This window comes from Frieseomelitta varia, unplaced genomic scaffold (assembly GCF_011392965.1).
Source record: "Frieseomelitta varia isolate USP_RPSP 00005682 unplaced genomic scaffold, Fvar_1.2 scaffold_875, whole genome shotgun sequence".
Classification (NCBI taxonomy): domain Eukaryota; kingdom Metazoa; phylum Arthropoda; class Insecta; order Hymenoptera; family Apidae; genus Frieseomelitta; species Frieseomelitta varia.
Genome location: NW_025110673.1, coordinates 280,243 through 292,371, shown reverse-complemented (window position 1 = coordinate 292,371; position 12,129 = coordinate 280,243). Strand labels below are relative to the sequence as shown.

At 22.3% G+C, this 12,129-nt stretch overlaps 4 protein-coding genes across 5 annotated transcripts; 3 read left to right on the top strand and 1 right to left on the bottom strand.

Moving 5' to 3' along the window:
* The first annotated feature begins 21 nt into the window (after positions 1-21).
* Positions 22-2,569, top strand: LOC122536874 (pleckstrin homology domain-containing family F member 2). Its single transcript, XM_043669631.1, has 8 exons — positions 22-79; positions 390-454; positions 620-757; positions 880-943; positions 1,365-1,490; positions 1,556-1,662; positions 1,745-2,005; positions 2,067-2,569. The coding sequence occupies exons 1-8, from the start codon at positions 22-24 to the stop codon at positions 2,094-2,096; spliced, it is 849 nt and encodes a 282-aa protein (XP_043525566.1). The 3' UTR covers positions 2,097-2,569.
* A 477-nt stretch (positions 2,570-3,046) lies between these two features.
* On the top strand, positions 3,047-4,790 carry LOC122536875 (exosome complex component RRP43-like). The gene is made up of 7 exons (XM_043669632.1): positions 3,047-3,110; positions 3,438-3,474; positions 3,551-3,688; positions 3,867-4,161; positions 4,238-4,358; positions 4,430-4,533; positions 4,615-4,790. Exons 1-7 carry the CDS (start codon positions 3,094-3,096, stop codon positions 4,740-4,742), a joined length of 840 nt encoding a protein of 279 aa, XP_043525567.1. The 5' UTR covers positions 3,047-3,093; the 3' UTR covers positions 4,743-4,790.
* Positions 4,791-4,918: 128 nt separating this feature from the next.
* On the bottom strand, positions 4,919-6,362 carry LOC122536877 (caltractin-like). Of its 2 annotated transcripts, none has more exons than XM_043669640.1 (2): positions 6,231-6,362; positions 4,919-5,561 (listed from the first exon to the last, which is right to left on the bottom strand). In XM_043669640.1, the coding sequence occupies exon 2, from the start codon at positions 5,502-5,504 to the stop codon at positions 5,052-5,054; it is 453 nt and encodes a 150-aa protein (XP_043525575.1). In that variant the 5' UTR covers positions 5,505-5,561; positions 6,231-6,362; the 3' UTR covers positions 4,919-5,051. The 2 variants fall into 2 exon arrangements, with proteins under 2 accessions (XP_043525575.1, XP_043525574.1); XM_043669639.1 differs by lacking the exon at positions 6,231-6,362 and adding an exon at positions 5,637-5,691.
* Positions 6,108-11,915, top strand: LOC122536881 (uncharacterized protein PF11_0213). Its single transcript, XM_043669644.1, has 11 exons — positions 6,108-6,311; positions 6,550-6,835; positions 6,975-7,553; positions 7,663-7,888; positions 8,056-8,171; positions 8,297-8,395; positions 8,497-10,765; positions 10,847-11,088; positions 11,194-11,447; positions 11,540-11,762; positions 11,846-11,915. The coding sequence occupies exons 3-11, from the start codon at positions 7,029-7,031 to the stop codon at positions 11,876-11,878; spliced, it is 3,987 nt and encodes a 1,328-aa protein (XP_043525579.1). The 5' UTR covers positions 6,108-6,311; positions 6,550-6,835; positions 6,975-7,028; the 3' UTR covers positions 11,879-11,915.
* The last annotated feature ends 214 nt before the right edge of the window (positions 11,916-12,129 follow it).

Sequence of the window (12,129 nt, the reverse complement as noted above, 5' to 3'; positions counted from 1 at the left end):
TGACAAATACTAAACATGTTCATGATTCATACTTCCTTGTTGTCAGCCCTGATTCATAGGATCATGGTTGACCGATTGGGTTAGTTTGTATTATCATTTAATTAATATTATATTCTTTATGAGAAGTTTAGTTGTAATCCATACCTTTAATATGTATAATATTTACTCGATTTTGAATTACAAAAGTCATAATTTGTCTATTCTATGATTTTTAAGATTGCATCGGGTAACGATATAATTTAGTATGTGACTTTGACAGTTGTACACGTAATATATAAAACGTTTTACAGAAATGATTAATCTTTTAGTAAATTACATTTCTCGTTACATATTATGGATTTTACAAAAAGTAACTAAAAGTTATTTATTTTCTATATGATTTATTACAGTAAATAGTGAGGCTAATGCCAGGCGCATTGCTATGGTTGAAAACTGCTTTGGCAGTTCTGGCCAGGTAAGGTATTAAAAGTCTTAAATATTCTTATATTCAACTTTGTATTTTCGAGTATTACGAGTATTCAATATAACTTGATATATCTGACATTCTAATGTTAGTTTAAAAAAAATGTTTAAAATATAAATATATAATAAATTTACATTAATCTATTATATATTTCAGCCACTTGCAGTGCCTGGAAGAGTTTTAGTTGGAGAAGGTGTATTAACCAAAATGTGTAGGAAAAAGCCTAAACCAAGACAATTCTTTTTATTTAATGATATATTGGTCTATGGAAATATTGTAATGAACAAGAAAAAGGTAAATATATATGAATATTAATAGTTATATTAAATATAATTTTAGCTTATTTATTAATATAGTAATTTTAAATAATATATCAATTTATTAGAGATATTAAGAAGATTTATATATGTTAACAGTACAACAAACAACATATTATACCACTTGAAGAAGTCAAACTTGAATCTTTAGCAGATGATGGTCGTAAGTTATATTTTCATTATTGATTAAATTATGTTTTGTAATCTGTAAATTATTAATGATAAATCAGTTTGCAATTATATTTCAACTTTGTATTATATAGAAATATTGTAAATATTTTCAAAGTTTCAAATATGTATAAAAAAGAAATATTAGTAAATTCGTTTAATATAATTAAATTAAATATAATTTATCTAATAACATTTATAATATTATAAATTATATATATTTATATTATATTATAACGTAAAATTTGTAAAGTGTTTTACTTTATTTCTGCATGAAATTCTTTGTTTTCATTTAACTCACCATTCATAATAATTTTAGGACTAATTTCTGAATTATTTTTACATATTAAGTATAGATAATGTTATAAATATATATAATTATATAAAAGTAATATAGTAGTTATCTTTATTTATAGAATATCGCAATGGCTGGCTCATAAAGACAGTAACAAAGTCATTTGCTGTTTATGCTGCTACTCCAACAGAGAAGCAAGAATGGATGGCTCATATTACAAAATGTATTGAAGATTTATTAAGAAAAAGTAAGTAATTATTTATACTCATTTATTTATATGATATGTAATTTGTATATATATTCTTTTGGTAGGTGGTAAGAAACCAGTTGAAGTTCATGCAGCTGTTTGGGTCCCAGATAATGAAGCTACAATTTGTATGCATTGTAATAAGACACAATTTACAGTCTTAAATAGACGGGTATACATATATATATTATTAAATACAAATTGTTAAATACTATATTTTCTAAATATTTACATTATTGATAAATCCTTTTCAGCACCATTGTAGACAATGTGGAGCTGTTGTATGTGGACCTTGTAGCAATAAAAAGTTACTATTGCCTGGACAAGGAAATGGAAAAGCAGTCAGAGTTTGCTTGCAATGCTACGATGCAGCCAGTAAAGTAAAAGCATCATCCCCTTCTGCTGTTGATAACTTAAACAACAAGGATCAACAGCGAAATTCTGTAGATAGTTCAGGAGGTGACAGTTCTGGTGATGATGACGATGGAAATAAAGAAGAAAATCATGATCATGAGGTAAATAATATTGAAAATGCTGAAATAAATAAATTCAATAAATATCTTACTTTTTTTACAGCCTAAATTTTATTCTACGCTTGCTCGATGAAGCTAACTACATTGCATCAGAATAAACAGCAATACAAACAGGAATATTATTCAGAATTATATTTTTAAAAGTTAATAACTTTAAATTGTCAATAATATTATAACTAATAGTAATTTAAAGTTTGTTAAAATTACTCCTAAATTATATTTATACAAAAAGATATGTCTGTGTATAAAGAATTCAAATAAGTTTGTATTAAACTTTGAAAATTAATATCTTTGATATATGTAATTTATAAATGATTTTGAAGCTATCTTTGACCTTAAAAGTTAAATAATATGTTATTTTAATATTTACACAGGCATTTAAAAATAGAGAAGACTATTTTTTTAACTCTGTATTTTATGAAATTTTGACCATTTATATTTGTATTATCTTGTTATTGTAATATTTCACTATGTACTCTCAGTAGATTCTAATTTTCGTTATAATATTTTAAGAATATATGCCACATTGTGCCTTTCTGAACAGAACGATTGTCTTTTCCATTGTTTACAAACAATTAATATTAATCTAATGTTAATTGAAAAAACAATTCGTAACAATAAATTTTTAAATGTATAAACTAAAACTTTGTTTAGTTATGTATTCATATTGTAAGAAATTTTTATAAAATAAATAAAATTTAATAACATAATTAAAAAAAATTTTGTTGGTTAATCTGTTTTTAAAAGTTTTAAATAATACAAAAGACGTTTGTATATACACTATCAAATAAATAGAAAAAAATTAACCTTTTATCAAAAATTTTAATTTTTAAGAAATAATATTGTACATATGAAAAGTTGTTTATAATTCTCGGTAAATATTTATTATTTCTTTAAATTTATTTTTTATTTTGGAAAAATAAAGTGAAAATTAATATAAGAATATAAAATTGAGTGTACGTATATTTGTATACAGTTTGTAAACATTAACCCGGGATTACCAACTTGGGAGTCTAGTGCAGGTACATCCCGGCACTAGATCCCCACGTGGGTAATCCCGGGTTAAAGTTATGGATTCACAATACAAGTTGGTATTTTTTATCAATTATATCACAATATACGATTTTTTTAATGATTTGATGTGTATATTTACAACTAATTTTCACACATAACAAATATATTACAAGATATAAAATTAAAAATTTACATATATGTTAATAATTAGTTTTTTAAATATATTATTCAGCTTGACATAACCTTTTTATATTCATTTCTAAATATTCCATTATATAGAAATAAATTTTTATTGCCCACAGTTTTTAAAATAAATTAATGATTACATTCTAAACATAGTTGTAATAATTTTGTATTTTGTATTTTATATTTATTTTATATTAAATAAAATAAATTACAGAATTATACATCCTGTAAAATATTTGCAAGATCACTTGGTATGTATATTCATATATAAATATTGTAAATAAAACGTAAATTATTATTTTGATATATATAATAATAAATTTAAAGGCACAAGATGTTCGACCAGATGGTAGGCAATTTTTATCTTTTCGCCCAATAAGTGTAAATATATCATCAATTACTCATGCTGATAGCTCAGCTATATTCAAAATTGGTAATACAACAATTGTATGTGGTATTAAAGCTGTAAGTATTTTTCATTTTTGTTTTTATATTCTATTTGTTTAGATTAGTAAAAATGAGCAAAATCAAACAATTAAAGAATGATATAAAAGTTTTAATTTTTTTAAGATAATAATTTGTTGTTTTTGTGTAAATATATAAATATGTATTATAATTCTTATTATAATAAAATCTGATTTAGGAATTAGCAGCACCTAAAGCAGAATCTCCAGAATATGGTTATATCGTGCCAAATATAGAACTTCCTCCATTATGTTCTCCCAAATTTAGACCAGGTCCACCAAGTGATCAAGCACAAGTTGTTGTAAAATTAATTGAAAATATTTTGAGAAATTCAGCAGCTATTGACTTGAAAGATCTTTGTGTCTTTAAAGGTAAACTAGCATGGGTCTTATATTGTGACCTTGTGTGTATTAATTATGATGGTTCAATAATCGATGCTTGTATTGGAGCATTGACAGCTACACTTAATACTTGTAAGTTTTAAATAATTTTAAATAATATAGTTTGTACATATTTATCCTATGTATTTTCATGTGTATTTTTTTATAGTAACTTTACCTGAAACACTTTATAACATAGAAACTGGAAGTGTATCTGTAAATTATACAAAAAGATTAAAATTTCCAATTAAAGCATTACCAGTGTCTGTAAGCTTTGCAATATTTAATGAGTAAGTTATATTTACTTGGAAATTCGAATAATTAAAATAATTAATAAATAGAATTATATTTATACTTTTAGCCAATTATTGGTTGCTGATCCCACTGATGATGAAGAAAGTTTATGTTTAGGAAGATTGACAATTGTAATGAATGAAGACAAGATTTGTTGCATACACAAACCTGGTATAAATTTATTTTCTATTTAAAAAAGTAAACATATTCTATTCATTATTGAAATTAAAATACTGTATATTTTTTATTCAGGTGGAATTCCAATTTCGCAAGATTTATTTTTAAAAAGCTTAACTAAATGTAAAAAAAGAGCAGAATTAATAAGATCACTAATTGATGCTGCTGTGTCAACAATTAAACAGGAACATTTGAATGAATGAAAAATTATACAAAATTTTGATGTATAATAATAAAACTTTTTATAATTATTTTGTAGTATTTATTAATTTTTTAATATCTTTAAATTAATATTGTTAATTATGTATATTCTGTATCATTACATCATATATAAAAGTTTATTCTTATCCATTAATTATATTTAATATTATATATTATTATATAAAATAAAATTGAGTTTTAACGGTAAACAATACTAATAATTAATAGTAGTAGTTTTTATATGAATCGCACAAACAACTTGCACACAAAAGTAATCTTTATAGAATAATGTAAGAATAAATAATGAAATGTTAATACAAACTAGTTTTTTTCATAATACGTAAAAATTCTTCTTGAGAAACTTCTCCATCACCATCTTTATCTGCTTCATCAATCATTTCTTGCAGTTCTTCATCTGTAAGAGTTTCTCCTAATTCTCGTGCAACTCTTTTTAAATTCTTAAAAGATATTTTTCCTGTATTATCATCATCAAAGAGACGAAATGCTTTTAAAACTTCTTCTTTTGTATCTTTTTCTAACATTTTTGTAGACATTAAATTTAGAAATTCTTCAAATGATAATGTACCAAGACCATCTGGATCAACATCAGCAATAAGCTTTTTTATCTCCTCTTTTTTTGGTTCAAATCCAAGAGCTCTAATGGCCACTTTAAGTTCTTTGGTAGCTATTCTTCCAGTGCCATCTGGATCAAATAAATCAAATGCTTCTTTTATATCATTTTTTTGTTCAGTAGTCAATTCCATTTTTGGTACACCTTTTTTTCTAGTTGTAACTGCAGTTTGTCTTTTAGAAGTAGAAGCCTGAAATAAAAAATAGTTTCTACTAAATTTTTAGGAACATAAAAAGTAATAAAACAATTATTAAAGTGTACATACCATATTTAAAAATTAATTGGAAAGTAAAAAAATAATATTTTTATATTTTATAAAATTGATTTTATAAAGTTGATTTTTACATAATTACCAATTATCATTAAATTTATTTTCACAAATTTTATTATATACTGAAATATATTTTAAGAAAATTAAAATTTTCTTTTACTACTATTTATAATCTTTTATTGATATTGATTTAACAAAGTCGTTAAATCTAAGAAATCCAAATTTCATTATTTAAAGGTTCATTTTATAGAATAAACAATAGAGAGCCTAATATCTAAAATATATAAATGTATTTGAACAATATATTATTTATTCTATACTTAATTTATTTATATTAAGAAAATATATTATAAATTTAAAAAAATAATATTTTAGTGCAAAAGCTATTAATAGAAATTAATTATCATAAATAAATACTAATTGTTTTCTATTATATATTGAATCACACACATTCAGATATTGTGGCAACACTGTATGATAGACAAACGTATGATATCTAACAACTATAAAGAAGTATTTTAATATTTTAAAGGTATATACAATGTATGAACCAATAATATTAAAAAAGAGACAAATTCGAGCTCTTACTGGAACTCCGGCTGCTAAAGTGTTTGTAATTACAAGCTTGTTACAAATTTTGATTCCTGTTTTATACTTCAATCACCTTGGGTGAATATGCGTTAAAATTTTATTATTATTGTGTATTATGTATTAAATTTTTACTAATTTGAAATTTGATATATTACATTTAAAAATTAAATTGTATGTAGAATAGAACATAAATATTCAATTTATTAAACAATTACAATATAACCTTATCGTATTTATTAAAATGATTATGAAATGAATAGGCTTTGGTGGATAATATTTGCATATAATATTTAAAATTTAACATATTACATTGCAGTGATTGTGTTGTAAAGAAGAAGAAACTTATTTTTGAACTTGAAGAAGGTTATAGAAATAAAGAAAAGACCTTATATGACGAATATTCTGAAACACGGGATTACTGGGATAATCCAATATTTAATAACATTGTTTTAGATGTGTTTGAGAAAAAATCTTTGAATGCAGTTGAAGGCAATAATTAATTAGTTCATATATCGAAATATTTTACAAGAAAGCTTATTAGCAATTTTCATTTTGTAGTATTTAAATCATGTAATATTTAATAAAATATTTAATCATATAAAGTATGTATATACAATATATTATAATTATATAAAATATATTGAAAAATGTTTTTTTACACTAATTTTTAATTATAATATTTGATATTAAAAATATAAGAAAACATTAAATAAATTTCTTAATTTCATATATCTATTCCAGAGCATGCCTAAAAATATAAAGTTTATTTTATGTCATTTTTAAGAAACATATGAAATGGATGAACATCTTGAAGGGAATAAACTTTTACATACATCGGGTTTAAATGAAGATGATAGTTTATTAGATTTTAAAAGCCCAAAACAATCATCAAAACAAAAATCAATTGAATTTAATCATTGCAACATATATCAAAAGAAACGTACAGTTACAAAATTAAAAAATGTTAAAAGTCACAAAGGAGAAAAGCATAAACAACAATCGGAGAAAAAAAGAAATGTGCAAGACTCACAGCCTTCAATAGAATCGTCATTTTTTAAATCTAAAGCTAACTGTCATGATACAAATTCTACTACTGATGCAAAATTGGCTCTTGTATGCCCTTTATGTTTTAAAATATTTAAAGATCTTAATTCTCATGCATCACATATGAAAATTTGTGCATATAAAAATAATATTTCTACAAAAAAATTATTAAATGCTATAGAACTTCAAAAGCGACAAGAGAATGAAAGAAAATCATTAGGTTTACCTGCTGCACCTATAGTACAAGCTAAAAAAAAACCTACCTCTTCTAGGAAAGTATGTAATTTTTCACATTAATTACTATAATTGTGAAAAGATTCTATAAATAACTAGAAATATATATATATATATATATCTTTTATGAAATATCAATGGATTTTTATAGAACTTATATGAAGAAACTGATCTTCAACTTGCATTGGCATTATCAAAATCAGAAGCAGAGTATCAAGAAGAAGTAGAAGAATTAGATAAAATTAATGAAATTGAAAGTTTACCTAAAATATTAAATCAATTTGTATCAGAAACAAGTAAATCAGTTCATGTAGGCCAGTTGGAAAAATTTGGATTTGCAAATAATAAACCTCCATCATTAATAAAGAATAAAAAGAGTATGTAATAAAGAGTAATTTAAAATGTGTATCTTTTTTTAAAATTGTTTTAAAATTAAACTAATATTTTTAATATATTTTTTTAATAGGAAAACATAATGAAATAACTTTGCTTCAAACACGTTCTCAAGAAGAAAGAAATTATATTTTAACTGAAAAAATTTCAGAAATTTTAATGAGAAATGAAATTACTCAAAATCAAAATCGAAAAATTAAATGTAATCGTGTAATTCAAAAGAAGAATGATCTAAAAAGCCATTTTCTTCAGAAATTTTGTAACAAGGTAAATACTATGTTATTATATATAATATTATATTATATTATATTTATTATATATATTATGATTATATTTTTACAAATTTATATATTTATTTTTTATTAATATACTTTTCTTCTGTTATTTAAAAGGAAGAAAAATTGTGGAGTAAAGCTAAATTGTTATCGAATCAAAAATATTTTTATGTATCAAATTTATCAAATTATATAACTTCAGAAGAAAAACAAATGGTAAAAAAATTTATTGATATTTTAAGGATTATATGTATAATATTGTATTATAAAATATTTATATTTTTATAATTATAATTCAAATTAATATCGTATTCTAGAACCAAGAAATAATCTTAGATTTCGCAAATACATGTGAAATTTATGATATGAAATTAAGTCAATATAAAACAGGAATCCACAATAATAAAGAACGCGATGAAGTATCGCATACAGAAGCACGATTTGTAAATGAAAAATGCGAAAATTATCAAAATATACAATTTATTGATGCTATAATAACAAACTGGGGCAATGCGTTAAATGATAGCTCTGCAAGTGACATAATAATATTTGTAAACAATGATAAACATATTTGGGCACATAAATTAATTTTTCATGTACAATGTCCAAATATATTACTTGATATAACACCTAATGATACTTTATTATTTACTAAAATTAAAGAAAAAATTTCTTGGACAGATATATCTTATAATATTGCTTTAGCATTTTTGGAATTTATTTATTGTGGAATTATAAAAAAATATTTAAATGTTTTGGATAATTTAATAAGTTTTTCACTTTTAAGAAATTTAGCAAGAAGATATAAAATAAAGAAATTATTTATTTTCCTGGAAAAGAAAGAGATTGAAATTAAACAAATAGGAAGTCACATGCATAGTAAACAAGACAGAGAACTAATTTCTGAGGAAAAAAATAACTTAGAAGTAATTAATAATAATGTAGAAAATTTAATTTATGGTGTCAAAGATTCCAAGTTGATTGATGATAAAAAATTAAATAAAAAACATTTAAATAAAAGCAATATGGATAAATCACAATTTACTGAAACAGAATTGAAAAAAAATATGTGTACAGATGAATTATTGCAAGAAGAAATTAATTATTTTAATGATACAAATGCTATTCGAAATAATATATCTCCTGATTTATTTGATGATGTTAATGATACAAAACAGATTGAAGAAATAAAAAATAAAACAAAATATGTCAATGAAATAACGGATAGTAAAAAAGCAAAAAGTAATGAAAATTCCAGTATAATTGATTCAGCCAATCAAGTAATGAGTGACACTACCAATTTTTCTTCATTTGGAAGTACGACAAAATTAAAAAATATTGAAAAAGATAAAAATCTATTTACAGATAATACCCATTTCACTACACTAAAAAAAGAAGATTGTTCAAACATATTAAAAAGTAATCTTAGTATATTTATTGAACAAGTTCAAAAAGAAAATGCAAGATCAAATTCTGATCTAGATTCTGATGTTTCAATATTATCAACATGTTCTAAATTAAGTAGAAATCCATTTAATATAAAACAAAATGATTCTTTTGAAAATAATATTATTAAAGAAACATTTAAAACAAAAAGCGATATTTTAGATACATTTGATTGTAATACAAATTTTAAATTAAAGACGAAAATGTCATACGAAAAAAATGATTCAGATATATCTCTCAATTTTGAATCAATAAATATGCAATCATCAGAATCTAATATAAGAAAATATGCTACAAGCTCAATGAACAAAAGTATAAGTAATGCAAACGAGAATCTACAAGATGAAGCAATACATTCTATATCTGAAGAAAGTTTAATAAATGAAAATAAAAATGACATATCTTCAGATTTTAATACATTTTCGGATGAAGATGAAATATCTATATATTCAAAATACAAAAAAGGACATAAAAATAATAGTATAGTAAAATATCGAAATTTTGTACACAAACATATAATAAAAAATAATGTGATAGATAATATAATATATGATGAATACCAAAATAAAAATAAAATGGATAATGATAGTTTATTATTAAATATAGATAAAGATTCAGAATGTGAAATAAGTCCAACAGGAAAACATAACAATGAAAATAAAATAAAAGTAATTCCCAATTTTGAAGAGACTGAAAAAATATCTCAGCAAAATTTGTGTAATTTTACTAATGAGTATGTTACGTCTGAAAAATACAATTATTTCTTTACTAATGTTACATCATTAAATACCCCAAAAAATATTTTTAAAGATCAAAAGATGAATAATTCTAATAAGCTAAAATATAGTAAATCAGAAAGTAATATCGATTTACAAAAAATTAAAAGTAAATCAAGTACAGATGAACATAATTCAGTAGAAACCTCATTAGTATCTTCCAGTCCTGAATTAAGTAACAATATCTTATACGTGCATAAGTATGAAGAAAATAAAAAAAGTACAAGTAGTTTACATTATCAAAATTTTGAAAATAATAGTTCTCATATTTCTGAGAATGATATTTATTTAGCAAATGCTTATATTGATGAGAGTGACGATAACATTAATACTTTATTATTTACTAAAGAAGTAAATCAATTAGGTAAACGAATTGTATCAGTTATAATATTTAATAACTAATTGACATTATTATATAATAAATTATTAATAATAATTCTTGTAGAGTTCAAGGATAATGAAAAATCATTAAGTAAAAAAAAATACAGTAGAAAATTTAAAAAGAAATCAATGTCAGAAACAAATTTACATATTGGTACAAGACACATTAAGGAGGATATAGTTGCATCTTCCAATAATTCTCAGTGTAGATGTAATTATAAGAAAAATTTGAAAACAATTGAGATTATTGAAGATAATGTTACTCCTCCTCCTAATTATAATAGCATGAAAACATCTGAACTTCAGGTAAATTAATACATGAATAAATAACATAAATACATTAACATATTATTAATAAATAAATACATTAATCATGTTATTATATATTTCAATATATTGATTTGATTTCAGGCGGAATTAAATAAATATGGATTGAAAATACAGAAACGGAAAAGAGCAGTAAAATTATTAACATATATTTATAATGAGTTACATCCTACAATTAATATATCATCAAAAAATATAGAATCTGAATTAACAGTAATAAGTAGTGAAGATGATGAACCACCAATGAAAAAAAGAAATAGTAAAAAGAATGATACTGACTATGCACGTAATTACGAATTTCAGTTAACACTTTCCCCTATAAATTATATTACATATACGTAATATTAATTTCACTGTATTAAAATATTTTCATAAATTAATAGAAATTTCATTCTTAAATAGTATAGATAAATAATAATCATTTTTATAGAATTGTCGAAGGAAAACCATTTTATGAATACGAATTTATTTCAGTAATTGATAATGGATCAAATATTAAAGATATGTTTTTAAAACTTTTATTTATTAAAACCGAATTATATAATCAAATTTTGGCATATGAACCAATATGCATTAATTCTTTGCATTTTATGTTAAAGGCAGAAGGTTTAAAATGCAAAATGAATGTACTTATGGATTTTTTAGATGAACAGGTATTTTTTTATTTTCTTAAAAAAAAAAAAAAAATATAAAATATTTCCAAAAGTATTTCTATGTAATAACGTATTCTTTTTAGTGTATTACATTTTATGTTCAAGAAGCAAAATAAAAAAGAATTAACTAATTTCTATATAAAAAGTATATACATATTTATATAATAAAAAATGTGCATGTATATTAATTATAAATAAATAAATATATATTAATATTTTGTTGAACATTGAAACATCACATATTAATTGTCATAACATTGAATTATGACATATTAATACAAATCATGAATTATGACATATTAATACAAATCATGAATTATTAATACATATTATTAAAATCAAATATCAGTACATATGTATGTCTGAA

Excerpts from the sequence above, each read along its gene's own strand:
- LOC122536874 (XM_043669631.1), top strand. The coding sequence starts at position 22 with ATGATTCATACTTCCTTGTTGTCAGCCCTGATTCATAGGATCATGGTT. Across the intron at positions 758-879 it reads TTGTAATGAACAAGAAAAAG|TACAACAAACAACATATTAT; the intron begins GTAAATATATAT and ends ATATGTTAACAG. Across the intron at positions 1,663-1,744 it reads TTACAGTCTTAAATAGACGG|CACCATTGTAGACAATGTGG; the intron begins GTATACATATAT and ends AATCCTTTTCAG.
- LOC122536875 (XM_043669632.1), top strand. Across the intron at positions 4,162-4,237 it reads GACAGCTACACTTAATACTT|TAACTTTACCTGAAACACTT; the intron begins GTAAGTTTTAAA and ends ATTTTTTTATAG. Across the intron at positions 4,534-4,614 it reads TTGTTGCATACACAAACCTG|GTGGAATTCCAATTTCGCAA; the intron begins GTATAAATTTAT and ends TTTTTTATTCAG.
- LOC122536881 (XM_043669644.1), top strand. The coding sequence starts at position 7,029 with ATGGATGAACATCTTGAAGGGAATAAACTTTTACATACATCGGGTTTA. Across the intron at positions 7,889-8,055 it reads ATTAATAAAGAATAAAAAGA|AAATTTTAATGAGAAATGAA; the intron begins GTATGTAATAAA and ends AAAAAATTTCAG. Across the intron at positions 8,396-8,496 it reads CTTCAGAAGAAAAACAAATG|AACCAAGAAATAATCTTAGA; the intron begins GTAAAAAAATTT and ends ATCGTATTCTAG.